The sequence below is a fragment of the Notolepis coatsorum genome, assembly GCF_963971535.1.
Source record: "Notolepis coatsorum genome assembly, chromosome: 8".
NCBI lineage: Eukaryota > Metazoa > Chordata > Actinopteri > Aulopiformes > Paralepididae > Notolepis > Notolepis coatsorum.
In genome coordinates this window covers 121,971,397-121,990,489 of record NC_140172.1, presented here as the reverse complement: position 1 = coordinate 121,990,489, position 19,093 = coordinate 121,971,397, and the positions used below count along the sequence as shown (strand labels likewise).

At 42.0% G+C, this 19,093-nt stretch overlaps 1 protein-coding gene across 1 annotated transcript in view; it reads left to right on the top strand.

Annotated features, from left to right (window-relative positions):
* Positions 1-16,784, top strand: part of LOC311233545 (uncharacterized protein) — a gene marked incomplete at its 5' end in the record, with an annotated part of 77,597 nt that extends 60,813 nt beyond the window's left edge. Inside the window, 5 exons of the mRNA XM_084320511.1 lie at positions 3,818-3,953; positions 5,207-5,297; positions 5,482-5,670; positions 6,895-7,047; positions 16,161-16,784. Of these exons, the coding sequence (XP_084176637.1) occupies positions 3,818-3,953; positions 5,207-5,297; positions 5,482-5,670; positions 6,895-7,047; positions 16,161-16,203 (612 nt within the window). The 3' untranslated portion in view covers positions 16,204-16,784. The remainder of the gene's footprint in view (positions 1-3,817; positions 3,954-5,206; positions 5,298-5,481; positions 5,671-6,894; positions 7,048-16,160) is intronic.
* Positions 16,785-19,093: the final 2,309 nt, after the last annotated feature.

Genomic DNA, 19,093 nt, shown 5'->3' with positions numbered 1-19,093 from the left:
TTCCAAGTCAGTCAGAAGATCCTTAAGAACTTCTACTCATGTACAATAGAGAGCATCCTGACTGGCAACATCACCTCCTGGTTTGGGAATAGCACTGCACAAGACCGAAGCAGACTACAAAGAGTGACACGTTCAGCCGAACGCACAATTGGAGGGGGGCTCCCCACCCTCCAGAACATTTACAACAAGCGGTGCAGGGGCAAGGCTAAGAGAATCATTAAAGACTCCAGTCACCCGAACAACTGCCTCTTTGAACTGCTGCGGTCAGGCAAGCGATACCGGAGTCTCAAGGCGAGCACAGAAAGACTCAGAAGAAGCTTCTATCCCCAGGCCATCAGGCTGCTCAACGAACAATGAACACTACACAACAACAAATATCAAACGCACATAGCACACACATCCACACGCACACACTCACTTTAAACAAACACACTGTAGCACCCACTCCCCACACTTTATAGCACACACTCACTTTAAACAAACACACTGTAGCACCCACTCCCCACACTTTATATTTATTGATGAAGGATTGCACTACAACTTGTACACCTTACTGTAAATTGTACCTAAATTGTACCTCATCCCATTTCTGCTTTGCACTATATAGTATTGTACATTAGTACACTGCATAGTATTGTATATTATATGGTAACTCAGTTACGTCTACTCTGCATCGAACATTGTACATATGTCTATACTGAACACTGTGACCTCATTTTCTACTTCTAATTTACATGCTATACTATGTTATTTGATACTATCTTGTCTAGCACAGTCTCTGGAGCGTAACAGTAAGAAGCATTTTGTATGAAAGTATTCTGTACTTCTGTATGACAACTATTAAAGAAACTAACTAAACTAACTAACTTCAATAGTCCAGAATACCAAACCCCTGCTCATTTCCCTAGCTGTCGCCAAGAAAACTATCCTCTTATACTGGACGACAAGACAAAACTTGGATACTGGGCAATGGTTGGGCCTTCTCTCAGATTACATATCACAGGAAACAATCTCAACCGGTGATCATACCGAAGCCTCACAATATAATAACATCTGAGAATTGCTTGTGGATAATCTAGGCTCCTAATCACATGAGATTGACCTGTGGGCCATCCACTCCACAACCACCCTCCTCTCAATCCCCCTCCTCACCCCCTACTTTACTTACTCCCCCCCCCCCCCCCCCCTTTCCCTTGTCACGTGTATTCGTTGTTGTCCTTCATTGTCCTTAGATGTAATTTGTTTGTCAATGTCTAGTCTGAGTTCCCCCCCTCCGAGAGGGCAATGAAATGTCACTATTTTTCTTATTTTATTTTACTACTTTTTTTTTTACATTTTGCACTGTAAATAGTTAAAATGTATAATAACAATAAAGTTGTCCCATGAAGAGGGGGGGGGGGTGGATGGAGTGCCAATTTTTTTTTTAAATAAAAGTCATCTTCAACAAGGAAATACATATCTGAGAAGATCTTATCTGACGGAAGAAAGCCTTTGTGCTTTGTGTGAAGCGATGTTAGCAAACTTGAAACGTCTGTCACACCACAGAAGAATGTGTTATGTGCACTCAGCCAAATATTACTGCTGCCATAAATGTGTCAAGAATAGTCACATGGCTGTCAGATACAATCAAGTATTTCCTTGTTGAAGATTAATTTATTATTTATTAAATAATATAAAAATGTATTATTATTGTATTCATCTGAATGAATGAATTACTTTTATGTATATAGCACCCTTCACAGCATGAATGCACAGGGTGCTTTACACTACAGCTCGTATATAAAAACAAAAACTAAAATCTGAAATAAATGACAACAACAACAGACAGCAGTTAAAAACAGTGAAACCAGATACAATTATAGAATAAAATAATTGAGATAAAATCCTCAGTCACTAATTAAAAAACAAAACTATAGGAACAGTGAGGACAAGAAAGAATGCCTATGTATGACCAAAAGCCTGTCTAAACATATGTGTTTTAGTTGTTTTTTAAAGGAGTTTTCAGAGGCGGCAGTTTGCAGGTCCAGGGGGAGAGCGGTCCAGAGCCTTGGTGCCGTCACCTCGAAGGCTCGATCACCCCTTGTTTTCAGCCTGGACCTGGGGACCACAAGGAGGTGCTGATCGGCAGATCTGAGTGAGCGGGTGTTGGTGTAGGGATGGATGACTTCAGTGATGTAGATAGGGGCCTGACCGTGGAGTGCTCTGAAAGTAAAAGTGAGGACTTTGAAGTGAATTCTATAGTGTACCGGGAGCCAGTGCAGGGAAGCCAGAATGGGAGTGATGTGACATGATTTTTCTGACCTTGTGAGTAGCCTGGCTGCAGCTAGTTTGTCTGTGGATGATTTGGTGAGACAGGTGAAAAGTGAGTTGCAGTAGTCAAGCCTAGAGGAAATAAAAGCATGCAGGGACAGTTCTTATTCAGAGTGAGATATGATGGTGCGTAGTTTTGCAATATTTCTGAGGTGAAAAAAGCGGGTGTGCATGTGAGTGTTTTGACATGTTTGTCTAGGTTCATGGCCTGGTCGAAGACAACACCCAGGTTTCTCAGATGGGGGCGTATGTTGTCGGGACCCCAAGTGAGTGGCCACTTTAGCTGCAGTCTTCTGTACCAAATAACATACACCTGCAAGGGTTAAATTAGCTTCAAGCTCAGCAACCAATACTGGTCTCTGAAAACGCCTCATTAAATCCAGTAAACAGAAATTGATTGTGTTGGCACGACCTATGTCCCCGTTGACGTGGACGGTTGGCGTGCGTGCTGGCTCTAGTCTTTCTGAAGTCCACGATGAGCTCCTTGGCTTATAGGCCGACTCATTGTTGTTTTTTATGAGGCCCACCACAGTTGTGTTATCGCCAAACTTAATAACGGTGTTGGTGCCATCATGTATAGGATTGCAATGGTGGGTGAAGTGGGAGTAGAGAAAGGGACCCAGCACGCAGCCCTGTGGGACACCGGTGTTCAGGGTGGAGGAGGTGAGATTGTCTATCCTAACAAACTGAGGTCTGTTAGTTAGGAAGTCTAGTATGCAGTTGCAGACAGAGGGGTTGATGTCGAGGTCCTTGGTTTCCACAAGGTCGCCAAGTTTGGAGATGAGTTTGGAGGAGATGTTGTTGTTGAATGCTGAGCTGAAGTTGATGAACAGTATTCTCACATGGGTGTTGCTCTCATCCAGGTGGGAGAGGGAAAATGTAGTGCTGAGGAGATATCGTCCTCTGTGTTCCTGTTCTCATGGTAGGCAAATTGGTGACTGTCCAGTGAGGGTGAGAGTCCAGCTTAGACATTCAGCCAGTCAGTCAGTCAGTCAGTCAGTCAGTCAGTCAGTCAGTCAGTCAGTCAGTCAGTCAGTCAGTCAGTCAGTCAGTCAGTCAGTCAGTCAGTCAGTCAGTCAGTCAGTCAGTCAGTCAGTCAGTCAGTCAGTCAGTCAGTCAGTCAGTCAGTCAGTCAGGGACAAGCTGTTGCTCTGCGGTCTGATTGAGGATGACGTATATGAAACGCTGTTTGCTCGTCATCCAAAAACATTTACATAAATGAACAGTTTGAGTAATACAAATGTTCTGAATTGATTTCAAAATTAAAAACGGAATGTTTAGGCAAAAGAGAGGCCTAGTTTTTGCACTGAGCAGAACTTTAACCTTTTTTTTCTAACTAACTTTTTTCATCGTACATTTTTCTAATTTACGTAATCCCTTCCTGTCACCCAACTCCGTGGTATGATTTCACTCCATTGCATCCTGGTTCCTGGTTCCTGGTTGGTAGAGTATATAAATGCAGCAGCATCAGTCTGAAGAGGTACCATTCTACTGAGGTGCCCTGCAGTGTCCTACATCATCCTCCATCATCCTCCTTCATCCTCCATCATCCTCCATCGTCCTCCATCGTCCTCCATCCTTCACCTCACAGCAGGAATCGTCCACCATGCTGCTCCTCACTTTGCTTCTCGCACTTCTAGCAGGTAAGAGAAAAACTATGAGCTTCTTGTTCCTATAAGATATGAACACCATGTTTTCATTATGTATCATTGTTGTGTTTATTTTTATTTAAATATATATATTTTTTTGACTAAACATCATCCTATTACGCCAGGTTATTTTATTATGCTTCCATATATATATATATTTATTATCATTATTTTGTCGGCCAATCAGAAACCCAAATGCACAAGCACTGAAAAAGTTAGTTTTTCACATGTAAAGGGCCTTAAATTCATTCAAGGGCAGCTAAATTCATTAACGGTGTGTGTATGCAATTCAGCTTTATTCTGTTTTATATGTGTATTTCTTTTTTAAATGTCTATATTGTGATGGTGAATTGTATTTTATGTAGGCCTATTTGATGTAACCTTTTTTATCACTTTAGGTGATGCCCTTTTTAACATCTTGGCCAGGGACTACAGATTAAATCTAGCCTTCTGGCTAATTCTGGCGTATACATTTTTTTTGTGTTGATTAATATGCACTGTCCCTTTTGCAAATAAACGTAAACTTAAACTTAAACTTAAAGGACCACACCATATCTTTCTGACATGTGGTTCATGTCATTCTTCTTAAAGGACCACACCATATCTTTCTGACATGTGGTTCATGTCATTCTTCTTAACCCTTTCACTGCCACACGACAGCCGGTTAACCCTTTCACTGTGACAATACAGAAGGTTAGCCCTTTACTATCACACAACTGACGGCGATGCTCCATCATTAGCTCCACGGATGCGGAGCTAATGATGCTAATTACAGAGCATCGTGGTCGGTTGTGTGATAGTAAAGGGTTAACCTTCTGTCGTGTGGCAGTGAAAGGGTTAAAGGACCAGGCCATATCTTTCTGACATGTGGTTCATGTCATTCTTCTTAAAGGACCACACCATATCTTTCTGACATGTGGTTAATGTAATTCTTCCTAACCTCTTAAGCCTGAGCGGTCCGGTGGTGGACCGCAAATGACATCACGCCATAAATCCATCTCTACAGACTGTATGAATTAATGTTGCGTTTTTTTCTCTCCAAATGTGGCCAAGAGTAAAGACCCTAACCCTGTCAAAGTGTATATTTTCAGCACTACATTTGTTTACCAATGATTTTAAGTGTTATTACTGAAATATGAGTTTTACCCACACAGTTTAAAACCTGACAGTCTTTCTTCCTGTTTGATACCTACACAGTCTTTCAAATGACTTCTTTAAACTCACTGCTTGCCATGTATTATTTGCAGCAGACCACAGCGTTTTAGGATGGGATAACGAGTGGGACAGTCCTCTAAATCGTCAATGTCCTGCTGGTTCGGCTGTTTCTCAGATTAAAAGGTAAACGATAAAGAAAGTTCTACAGTAACAGTACAGTTCTACTGTACAGCAGAATAATACATATTCTGCTATATAAGAAATATTCATATATTTATTTAGTACTGGATAGTCCATTATGTATTTTACATGTTGACTAATTGGTACATGATTCTACAATGTTAATCTGTATGTATTTCTTTCAAAGTTACCACGACAACGGTAGAGAGGATCGTCGGTGGGAGATTAAGTGCGACCACCACATCCCATCGCCTGGAAGATGCTACTGGACTCAATATGTGAACAGATTTGATGAACAAATCAACTTCAGATGTCCACACAGTGATGTGATAGCTGGCATGCGCAGTTATCACAGCAATCGCCACGAGGACAGAAGGTTTGTCTCTTTCTTTCACATCATATAAAGAATGGTCCTCATTCTCGAACGGACATACATAAAACTTAGCAAGGTTTGGTTTGTTTTAGTGTTTCACCCTCTCTGAGCACAGCCAGCTCTCTGTATGTTGAGGGGGCGTGGCTTAGTACACCCTCTCTGAGCACAGCCAGCTCTCTGTATGTTGAGGGGGCGTGGCTTAGTGCACCCTCTCTTAGCACAGCCAGCTCTCTGTATGTTGAGGGGGCGTGGCTTAGTGCACCCTCTCTTAGCACAGCCAGCTCTCTGTATGTTGAGGGGGCGTGGCTTAGTGCACCCTCTCTTAGCACAGCCAGCTCTCAGTATGTTGAGGGGGCGTGGCTTAGTGCACTCTCTCTGAGCACAGCCAGCTCTTAGTATGTTGAGGGGGCGTGGCTTAGTGCACTCTCTCTGAGCACAGCCAGCTCTCAGTATGTTGAGGGGGCGTGGCTTAGTGCACCCTCTCTTAGCACAGCCAGCTCTCAGTGTGTTGAGGGGGCGTGGCTTAGTGCACTCTCTCTGAGCACAGCCAGCTCTCAGTATGTTGAGGGGGCGTGGCTTAGTGCACTCTCTCTGAGCACAGCCAGCTCTCAGTCTCTTGAGGGGGCGTGGCTTAGTGCACTCTCTCTGAGCACAGCCAGCTCTCAGTCTCTTGAGGGGCCGTGGCTTAGTGCACTCTCTCTGAGCACAGCCAGCTCTCAGTCTCTTGAGGGGCCGTGGCTTAGTGCACTCTCTCTGAGCACAGCCAGCTCTCAGTCTCTTGAGGGGGCGTGGCTTAGTGCACTCTCTCTGAGCACAGCCAGCTCTCAGTCTCTTGAGGGGGCGTGGCTTAGTGCACTCTCTCTGAGCACAGCCAGCTCTCAGTATGTTGAGGGGGCGTGGCTTAGTGCACCCAGCTCTCAGTATGTTGAGGGGCCGTGGCTTAGTGCACCCAGCTCTCAGTATGTTGAGGGGCCGTGGCTTAGTGCACCCTCTCTGAGCACAGCCAGCTCTCAGTGTGTTGAGGGGGCGTGGCCTGTTCATTGAAAGGAGATGTATAATACATGAAGCTTTCAAATGCAAACAAATTCATGGTACCAGTGTGATTGGCTAACTGCGCTAGCAGGTGACTATATTGTCACAGTTGCTGTGGATGTTTTTGAACAAAGTACTGGTAGTTTCATGACTTGTTTGTGGAGTATGAGTCATAAACATGAATTATCATTTCAGATGGAGGTTCAGATGCTGCACCTCAAATGGACATGTGGCCTTTGATGGCAAACGGACGGGGTGGGTCAACTACTGGGACGAGCCCTTCGACTGGTATGTTCCTGGAGCCAACTTCCTCATAGGTGTGGAAAGCTACCACCATAACGGCAGAGAGTAAGTACATATCAATCACTATCCTACTGTCACACAGATATGCAAGCAAATATAAATAGGTTACGTTACATTTACATTTAGTCATTTAGCTGAACGCTTCTATCCAAATCGACTTGCAAATTGTTTACAACAAGTCAGCAGGAAGGGTACAGGTAGTATTGTTCGTCTAGCAGTGTTGAACTCGAGTGTTACACTCTTTAGCTCAATTAGCTTAGTAGGTAGTAGTATGGGTATAGTAGCATAGTACATAGTAGATAATAGTATAGACACGGTAGCATAGTACATAATAGTCATTGTCATTGTGAAAGTCCATGTACTGTGTTGATCAGGGCCGCCTGGGAGAAATGCAAGGCCCTGTGCAAGATTTAAACGCGAGGCCCCCCCCCCCCCCCCCCCCCCCCCCCTAAAGGTAAAAAAATAAATATATATATATATACATATATATTATTATTATTATTATTATTTTTTTTCATACAGTCAGCATATTCTTAAATAATAGCGCTGCCCGAGGCTGGGCATGATACAGTCAACATATAGCAAGAGAGAGAGAGAGAGCGAGAGAGCGAGAGAGAGCTCCCGTTCTACAGTCAATATACAGTGTTATCGCTGCACAGACCCGGCAATGCCCCTGACCAGAGGAAAGAGAAATATAATATAGTTAGTAAAAGCACTATATAAGCTCAGAACACAGCTCAGAACACAACACAGCTCAGAACACAGAACACATCTCAGAACACAGCACAGAACACAGCTCAGAACACAGCTCAGAACACAGAACACATCTCAGAACACAGCACAGAACACAGCTCAGAACACAGCTCAGAACACATCTCAGAGCACAGCTCAGAACACAGAACACATGCAGAACACAGCACAGAACACAGCTCAGCACACAGCTCAGAACACAGCTCAGAACACAGGACACCTCAGAACACAGAACACATGCAGAACACAGCTCAGCACATAGCTCAGAACACAGCTCAGAACACAGCTCAGCACACAGCTCAGAACACAGAACACAGCTCAGAACACATCTCAGAACACAGCTCAGAACACAGAACACATGCAGAACACAGCTCAGCACACAGCTCAGAACACAGGACTAGGTACAGACTCAGCGAGCACAGCCTAGCCATAGAGAAAGGCCGCCATAGGCAGACCTGGCTCCCAAGCGAAGACAGACTATGCACCCACTGCACACAAGATGAGGTGGAAACCAAGCTCCACTTCTTTTTTTTTTAAACTTTGACCAGTCAGCTGGTTCTTTTAGCGTTTATCGCTTTTTCATCGCATTCATACTTGGTCAAGTTCGACCGACAGAAGCAGGCTGAAAGGGTTCAGATGGGGGGGAAGACACTCTGGGAAAGGCACGGCTGCCGTCCGGGATTCGAACGCGCTCAGCCCCAGATCCGTGACGAGCACGGTTGTCCACGGCGCTGAAATAGCACTCGCGGTACGTGGTGAGCTACTGGAGCTCCCCAAGCTCCACTTCTTAACAACCTGCCCACTATACCAAGACATCAGAGACATATACTTCCCACAAATTGCAAACACCCAAAGAGACTTTGAAAACATGGACAATAACTCAAAACTCCCATACCTAATGCAAACACAGCAGCCAGATTTGTGAGCTGCTGTGACAAGAAAAGGACATCCAACGGAATACAACCACCATAGAGACTGTACAAGAAATTCCTTCTGTAATGTACTGATTTCATTTGTTTTATCTGTTTGATTGTTTTGTTTGGCTTTGGCAATGTAAACGTATGTTTCCATTTGAATTGAATTGAGAGAGAGAGAGAGAGAGAGAGAGAGAGAGAGAGAGAGAGAGAGAGAGAGAGAGAGAGAGAGAGAGAGAGAGAGGGAGAGGGCGAGAGAGAAAGAGAAAAAGAGAGAGAGCGAGAGAGAGAGAGAGAGAGGTGAAAATGTGACAAGGATAATAACAGGTATTGGAGGTGAACTGAATCCATCATTTGTGACGTGCGTTTGTTTTCCCCTCTCTCACCTGGTGATGATGGCCAGGTGGGGTGGAGCCATGCAGGCCGCCATGAAGAGGACCACGTTCTCGTGCCTTGTCTGTCTGTAGTTCATCACCTCCTTCTTAAAAAGCTTCAGGTGGTCCTGGTTGTTGCCATGCCTAGTTAGCTAGCGTTAGCTAACGCTAGTTAGCCTTTAGCTAAGCTACTAGCCGACATGGCTAGCCCGACTGAACCACACGTTAGCACTCTATAGCTAGCGTTAGCTAACGCTAGTTAGCCTTTAGCTAAGCTACTAGCCGACATGGCTAGCCCGACTGAACCACACGTTAGCACTCGCTAACGTAGCTAACGCTAGTTAGCCTTTAGCTAAGCTACTAGCCGACATGGCTAGCCCGACTGAACCACACGTTAGCACTCGATAGCTAGCGTTAGCTAATGCTAGTTAGCCTTTAGCTAAGCTACTAGCCAACATGGCTATCCTGACTGAACCACACGTTAGCACTCGATAACGTAGCTAAAGCTAACTAGCTGTCCCTGCCTTTAGCTAAGCCGACATGGCTAGCCTGACTGAACTTTCTAACATGCAACAACTTTCATCTTCAGTCCATCTGCCGAACGACCGCCCTCTTTGTCTTGGCTGGCATAACCTCCAATGCTGCACTCGCGAAATAGAATAGATGCACGCCGGCCGACTGTACCTTACCTGTAACCCCTCCCCTCATTGAAACCAATAGTATATCTGCTGCAGAGCCTCAGAGCTCCAATAGTGTATCTGCAGAGCCGCAGAGCCAGGAACAAGTCAAACACATTGTACAAATGTGTCTAATGTGAAATATATAAGCATATAAGCAAAACTAGATTTTAGGTCTGTGATGAAAAAGGGCCTCGTGGGAAGGGGGGCCTCGCAAAAAAAAATAAAAAATAATAAAAATAATATATATATATATTTTTTTTAGACCCCCCTTCCCGCGAGGCCCTGTGCTACCGCACTGCTCGCACATGCTATAATGCCATGTATATAAAGCGCTTTGAGATGCCTAATGTAAGGCGCTATATAAAATACATATATTATTATTATTATAAGACAGTAAGAACGTATTTTTTTAACATTCAGATATTTTTATTGTTTTTGTTTTATTGTGGATCCCCATTAGTCTACACCAAAGTGAGACTACTCTTCCTGGGGTCCAAACATTTAAAATACAAACACACAAAAAAAGTAAAATAAAAATATAAAACCACAAACATTGTAGTACTCACAAGAAAACATCACAACAAACAAAACAAGTGAATCAAAGCTCACTCAATATTCATAAGTCAGATATCACAATTCTCCATCAAATACATATTCCATAATCAGTCCATAAGAACAAAACAGATCAAAATCGTTTATATTCAGGGCCGGACTGGGGAAATAATTCATACCGGGAGATATAGCGCGAAATATAGCCCCAATCAGGCCACTTTTTAAGCGGGGGGTCTGGGGGTCCCCCACCCGGAAGATTTTAGTTACAAAGACTTAATTTCCTGCATTCTGGTGAATTTTAGTGCATGTGAATCACAAACTAATGAGCCAACAATTGCTTAGTACAATGTACTGTTATGAACCTCAAATAAAACTGTTGTGGCACTAGCAATGGTACTCTCTCCACCTTCAAAAAGAAAAAAGCAAGAGCACAACATATTTTTCTATTTACTATTATAATACAGTTAACCACTCTCTCCACCTATTCAAACAAGTCAAGAGCACAATACCATATTCACTTTACTGACAGTTAAAATAGCCCTTTACACAAACATTAAATAACAGACCTTTCATTACAATACTATAATAACAGTAGCCACTGCCAGAATAGTGACACGTGTATCACGTGTGGTGAGCACACGCATGCATGCACAACAAAGACAGAAGATTGCGTTGTCTCAATCATTTTAACTATAAAAAGTCAGATAGTTCTCCAACTCTGTCGCAGACAGTGAAATCCTGGTTGTTCCCCACCCACCTGGTTATCTAAAAACGATCGCGCCGCGCCGCCGCCACAACTAGAAACAATGGCCTGGCAAAAAAAATTTATAAAATTATAATAAAAAAAATATATAATATTTATTTTTTTATATAATATTTTTTTTTTGTATCTGTGCAGGCCAGGCCACCGGGAAAACTCCCGGTGCTCCCGATGGCCAGTCCGGGCCTGTTTATATTATTTTAACTCATAATATAGCATAACTTTTCTCAAGTCACCGATCACCTTTATATTTCCATACAAATTTCCATAATAAGTCAACGACCAAAATGTATCTCGTTATTCATGAGAGCAATTTTTTAAACATAAATATGTTCCTTACCATAGTTATATTTCTCGGTATATTATTCCAATAAGCAACTGCTCTATACATTACCGTCTTTTTCAGAGCATTTGTTTTTGGTAGAGGTAAAGTAAAGCATGAATCTAATGATATGATAATGATATTGATTGAAGTGTCTTTGGTTGCCAGCGAAATAATGAGCGAGTTTAGTTGATTTGGTTTATGAAAAGGACAGTAAATGAATCACACTACGGTAAACAAGAAGATGAGAGCACCAGATTTAACAAGAAGCTAATTCCCATCTGTAGTCCTAGACAGTAAACAAATTAGTACAAAACAGTCATACAGTAAAAGTACAAAGAATACAATTATAGTCATAGAAAGTCCTCCCCTCCCACCCTACAATTAAAAACACAATACATGTCCAATACATTACAGAAAACAATAAATGCAAATACCCTACTTACAGTAGTAGATTCACTACAAATAACTCCATACATTAAATAGGACAGTGTGAACTCTTTCCCCATCCTATCCTATACCATCCTAACATATAAGGATAAGGATATCTTTTATTAATCCCTCACGGGGAAATTCAGTGACATACACATACAGCTCATAGTCTCATTAAACAATCAATTCACAATCATTACATTTTTACAGTAATAATGGTACAACATAAATTCAAACAGGCATGTACATTTGTTGACACATGTTGACTACAGTATGTCTGAGACACCGTAGGTCCGTATGTATAGTCTGCTGCAGCCAGCACTGGAGTGCATCTGCGCCTCAGCGGGAGGGATTCTATCCTACTCTATATCTACTATCCTAACATATACTGTACCATCCTAACATATACTAACATATACTATCCTGACATATACCATCCTAACATATACTAACATGTACTATCCTAACATATTTCATGCTGACATATACCATCCAAATTCTCAACAATACTAAACGACATGGCCCCCCTAAGAACCACCAGGGTAAAAAATCGCGCTGAGCCGTGGATGCACTCCGAAATACTGGCCGCTATGAAAACCAGAGACAAAAAATGCTCTGAGTTTCGTAAAAGTCAGTCAAAGCTTACTAAAAGCACGAGCAGTGAACTCCAAGCCCACGTGACTGAACTCAAACTAGAAAGAAACAGACTAAGAAACGCCGTAAACTCCATGATCAAAACTGCAAAAAAGAATTTCATCAATGACAAAACTGAGGAAAACAAAAACAAACCACGTGAACTTTGGAAATTACTCAATAATCAACTAGGATGCAGTAAAAAACTTAAAACCAGATTCTCAAACATAAACATAAAAACGGACAACACGCTCATCACAGACAAGCTGGATGTAGCCAATTACTTAAACATTTTCTTCACAAACATAGCCACAACACTGGTAAACAAACTACCCTCCCACTCAGGGCTTTATGGGGTAGAACACATAGTAGCTTACTACAAAAACCTAGGGGTCCGCAAGGACGACTTCAAACTGGAAATGGTAACAACAGATGAGGTACTCAATAAACTGAGCGCCCTCCAACCTAACAAGGCCACTGGCCATGACAACATCCCCTCCAAATTCCTCAGAGACTCAGCAGCCGCCATCACCCCAATCATCACACACATAATAAACCTCTCCATAAAACAGGGACACGTCCCCAAGGACTTCAAAATTGCGAGGGTGACCCCTCTGCACAAAAAGGGCAGCAAATTAGACCCAGGCAACTACCGCCCTGTTTCTATTCTCACCTCCATCTCGAAAGTCATGGAAAAAATAGTCTACGAACAGGTCGAAAAGTACCTAGCGGAAAAAAATCTAATCTACGAATTCCAATCTGGCTTCAGAACATCCCACTCCACTGACACATGCCTTCTCTATTTGAATGACCACATCAAACAAGAGGTGGACGCAGGCAAATACTGCGGCATGGTCATGCTGGACCTACAAAAGGCCTTTGACACGGTCAATCACTCCATTCTGATTGACAAGCTAAAAGCAATTGGTTTTGATAGTCTATCAGTGAGCTGGATGCAATCCTACCTTGAGGGGAGGGAACAGATGGTGGAGGTAAACGGTACCCTATCCCCCCCCCTCACAGTGAGCTGTGGTGTTCCACAAGGAAGCATACTAGGACCGCTACTGTTCCTAATTTATGCAAATGACATGTCGTCAGCTTGTGACTGCAACTTGTTCCTGTTTGCGGACGACTCAGCCCTGCTGGTCTCTGACAAGAACAAGTTACAGGTTGAAAAAACCCTCAGCTCGGAACTAGGCAGAATCTGCATATGGCTCGCTGATAACAAACTATCATTACACATGGGCAAAACAGAGTCCATTCTCTTCGGTTCAAATAACAAACTCAGCAAGACCGACGGCTTCTCAGTTACAGTGGGTGACAATATTGTCACAAGGAAAGATGAAATTACCTACCTGGGTTCCATCCTAGAGGCTAATCTCTCCTGTGACAAAATGGCATCCAATGTAATAAAAAAAGTCAACCAACGAACTCGATTCTTGTACCGGATCTCCTCTCTGGTAAACAAGAATACCCTGAAGACTCTGGCAGGAGCACTCATTCAGGGGTACTACGACTATGCTTGCACCTCATGGTACCAAAGCACCTCAAAGGCGCTAAAAACAAAATTACAAACATCTCAAAACAAACTGGTCAGACTACTGCTTGACCTTACTCCTAGAACCCACCTCACCCCTGCCCACTTTGACAACCTAGGATGGCTTAGAGTAGATGACAGAGTACAGCAACTTGCAATGGGCCTGGTCTACAAGATACACTACACGACCAAGGTACCCATGTACATGGCAAAATACTTCCCAAAGGTCAGTGAATACCACGATCACAACACCAGAGGGAGCTCCACAAATCATGTTAAACCCAGATTCGGCTCAAATAAGGGACTAAACACGTTTCGCAATTATGCCACATCAATGTGGAACGCCCTACCCAAAGCTGTAAAGGAATGTGGATCACTACCCACTTTCAAAACCTCTCTCAAGAGACACCTACGGGAGACTGCAATTCAACACTGGCCCCTGTAAATATCCTAACCCAACCCCCTCCAATGTACAGTCATTTACCTAGTATGGTTTTGTCAATAGTCCAATGTACAATTTTGTTTGTTTGTACAGAGTCTCCCCCCCCTCAATGTACAGTTTTGCTTGCTTATACAGTGTGCCCCCCCCCCCCCCCCCCAACCACCTCCAATGTAAATTACCCAGTATGGTTGTCAATATCCCAGTGTACCCAACCCCCCCCACCCAACCTCCTCCAATGTACAGTTTCTACGTCAAATGTATATACTCCCTTTTCTTGACTCCTTCTGTATCACAAACAGTACTGTATTTGCAAATCTGGTATGTCATAAATGTATAGATGTAGCAGTACTGACTATCTGTATGTCATGTATGTCATATATGTCCTGATGAATTGAAAATGGGGGACCCTGGTGGAAACAAGACGAAAGTCTTTCTCTGGTCTGCATCCCCTTAACAATTGTGTGTATTGAGCTGTACTGTATTGTACCCATTCTGCAATCTGTTAATAAAGTTTTCAATCAATCAATCAATCAATCCTAACATATACGTACATATACTATCCTGACATATACCATCCTAACATATACTAACATGTACTATCCTAACATATTTCATCCTGACATATACCATCCTAACATATACTATCCTAACATATACCATCCTAACATATACTAACATTTACTATCCTAACATATACTGTACCATCCTAACATATACTAACATATACTATCCTGACATATACCATCCTAACATATACTAACATATACTATCCTAACATATACTGTACCATCCTAACATATACTAACATATACTATCCTAACATATTTCATCCTGACATATACCATCCTAACATATACTACATATACTATCCTAACATATTTCATCCTGACATATACCATCCTAACATATACTAACATATACTATCCTAACATATTTCATCCTGACATATACCATCCTAAAATGTACCATCCCATTCAAACATATACCCACATATCTTCATGCTAACATATACCCATATATCTCCTACAGTACCATCTAAGTGCCATCAATGCTGACAACGTTGGTTGCCTAATGTGCTGTTTTTGCTTGGTCATATTGAGATGTTTCCAGTGTCATTTACATTTACATTGTCACACGGAATGCTCCATTGTGTGATAATTTTGTTATTTAAAAAATCTCTCAAAATGAATGTGTATCATCATGTCAAAGTTCCCCTTACCTCACAGATCAGACTATGACGTCATAACTAGGGATGTCCGATATTATCGGCCTACCGATATTATCGGCCGATATCGGCATTAAAATGTGATATCGGAAAATATAGGTATCGGTTTTCAAAAAATATATATACATATTTTTTTTTTTACATTTCTATAACCTTTATTTACCCAGGCAAGCAAGTAAGAACAAATTCTGATTTTATTTATTGTCAAAAGTATGCATAATGTTGTGTTAATTCCACAACAAGAGATATGTAATGTTAATTACCTGAAATTATTCCGTTTTTTGGGGGGGGAAACCCTGCATATATCGGTATCGGTTGATATCGGTATCGGAAATTAAGAGTTGGACAATATCGGTATATCGGTATCGGTAAAAAAGCCAATATCGAGCATCCCTAGTCATAACGCTTGTGAAAATTATCCACTGGTTGATGTGATCGCATAGTGGGGCTTTGATTACTGGTGTCAATAAACTGCTCTGCAGCCTTGCAGCTAATATTTGCCACAGTGACATCTTTCCTCTGTTTCTTTGTTAACAGAGATCGTCGCTGGCGTTACACCTACGTCAGACTTAGGAGGTAGATCATCTACATCGCTGACCTTCATTAAACAGGAAATGGAAGAAGAGGAAGAAGAAGAATACTTTATTGTCAATGTCCTCATATCCATCCTAGTTAGTAGTTACACACACACAATCCTCATAGTCATATCCCTCCTAGTTACACACACACACACACAATCCTCATATCCCTCCTAGTTACACACACACAATCCTCATATCCCTCCTAGTTACACGGACACACAATCCTCATATCCCTCCTAGTTACATACACACAATCCTCATATCCCTCCTAGTTACATACACACAATCCTCATATCCCTCCTAGTTACACACACACAGTCCTCATATTCCTCCTAGCTACACATACACACAGTCCTCATATCCCTACTAGTTACACATACATACACACAGTCCTCATATCCCTCCTAGTTACACACACAGTCCTAATTTCCAAACCTTGAGAAAATGTATTCTTCAAACATTATGTTGATACGATCTTATTGAAGGCATGTTACCTGGTTAAGAGTGTTCTTTTCTTCAACCATTTCCTGAACACACTGTGGATCTTTTTGGAGTTTCAATAAAGCTACAGCTGAAGGCATTGGGTCTGTGACTAATTTATTTGTCTGAAACAAGAAACAAGTCTATTAGTCTGAAGGGTCTCGTACCTTCAAGTCTATTAGTCTGAAGGGTCTCGTACCTTCAAGTCTATTAGTCTGAAGGGTCTCGTACCTTCAAGTCTATTAGTCTGAAGGGTCTCGTACCTTCAAGTCTATTTATTAGTCTGAATGGTCTCGTACCTTCAAGTCTATTAGTCAAAATGGCTGTTCAACTAGTTCCTCCAATAGCATGATATTGATTACATAGGTCATTGTTAGCATGTAATCACTGGAGGAAGAGAGAGAGAGAGAGAAAGAGAGAGAGAGAGAGATGACTCCAGATGAAATAGAATATATGCCTGCTCGCATGATATTCAAAATATTCAAATAATCAAAAACATTATAATAAAATAATGTATTTGATTATTTAAAACACCTTCATTTTTTATTAGAGACGGTGAATCAGTGTGAGATAGGCTAACAACAGAAAGCTGTTATATATCTATAGTGAGTCAGTGTGAGATAGGCTAACACCAGAAAGCTGTTATATATCTACAGACAGTGATTGATTGATTGATTGAAAATGTTATTAACAGATTGCAGAATGGGGACAATACAGTACGGCTCAATACACACAATTGTTAACACTTTGGCGACCAAAGTCCCGCGGCGATTTATAGTCCAGAGGACCGAGCTTTGTCAACAAACCGATGTACTTTCTAACAGCTATATATATACTTTATAGTATTGCTATCTGTCCATTCTCATTGTCACTTGAGTGCATAAACCGTGCCTTCATAATGGCTTAAAGAAAATTAAAACCCATCGGTTGGTTGTCATTTTATAGCACCGTGAATATAAGGTTTATCGCAGTTTTCGCCTCATCTTTTTTCTGGGAGCTAGATATGAGGCTAAAGGCTAGTCACGTTATATCAAACGCCATTTCTGTTGTATATATACGAATGAAATAAAACAAACTGCGTAGCATCCGGACTATTACAGAGCATCTATGGATGAAATGGGGGCGGCGGGGGACGCCGATTACTATTATTGATTAGCAATACAGTGTGCGTTCAAGTAGCCATTTTCACTGATCGATCACGTTGCGTTTTAAAACAAGCTCCAATCCGGCTGTAATTTGGGTGAATAGTATCCTACCATCAGCCCATGTGATCGCCGGCAGCATTTCGTCATAATACATCGGCATCTGGTATCTCGATATGTCCATTGGCTGATCATAAATCCCATTATTCCAGGCTGAAATCTGCGCTTCCAAACGTGATCAAAGATGGATGATGTTCGTTCGGGATCCAGGCTCAAATGAAACGCCCACAGACAGTAAAAAAAATGTTTCCCCCAATCGGCCTCAATGATACTGCAGTGGAGCGATGGCGCACCTAAGAGGATCTGGCCGGTATTGCATGTTGCCGAAATCAAATATGCGCGTAGGTCCCCAGAGTTGATCGGGGACGTTAATACGGTTATTAATATGGAATAAAACAATAACAACCGTAACACGTATAAACTCGTGGCTGGTCCTTAAAGTGTTAAGGGAATGCAGACCAGAGAAAGACTTTCATCTTGTTTACGTCAGTGTCCCCCATTTTCAATTCATCATAACATACATGACATACAGATAGACAGTACTGCTACATCTATACATTTATGACATACCAGATTTACAAATACAGTGCTGTTTTTGATACAAGAGTCTAAAAAAGAGAGTATATACATTTGACGAATAAACTGTACATTGGAGGAGGTTGGTAGGTAGTGAGATAGGCTAACACCAGCAAGCTTGTTATATATCTACAGACAGTACAAACCGAAACATAAAAAAAACTCCTTCATTCCTAATGCCAATAAGGCATTAAACGAATATTGCACTCATTAGACCTGGTCCTTGTTGATGTATATATTGTATTCCTGTAACGGTTCCAGGGAGGACAATGTAAACAGTGTGGCCACAATGTAAATAGTGGTCACAATGGGAACAGTGGTCTCCTACCTCCCTCTAGTGGCCACCATCAGATGGTTCAGATGGTGCAGGCAATCATCACACCGGTATTGACTATTATGATGAATATAATTAATGTGATTTCATGGTGTGTGTTATTGAATGTCCCTGCCCTTGTGTGATGTGGTTCCCCTGTTTGCTTGTGGTTTTGTAATTTGCTTTTGTGTTTAGCTGATTGTTGTGGTGTTTTAGACTGGCCTGGCCAGGTGTGGCCAATTGTAATTAGTCGGTGTATATATGTGTGTTTGGTCTTCTCCTCTGTGTGGTGACAGACCTCCGTTTCCCCTTGTTCCT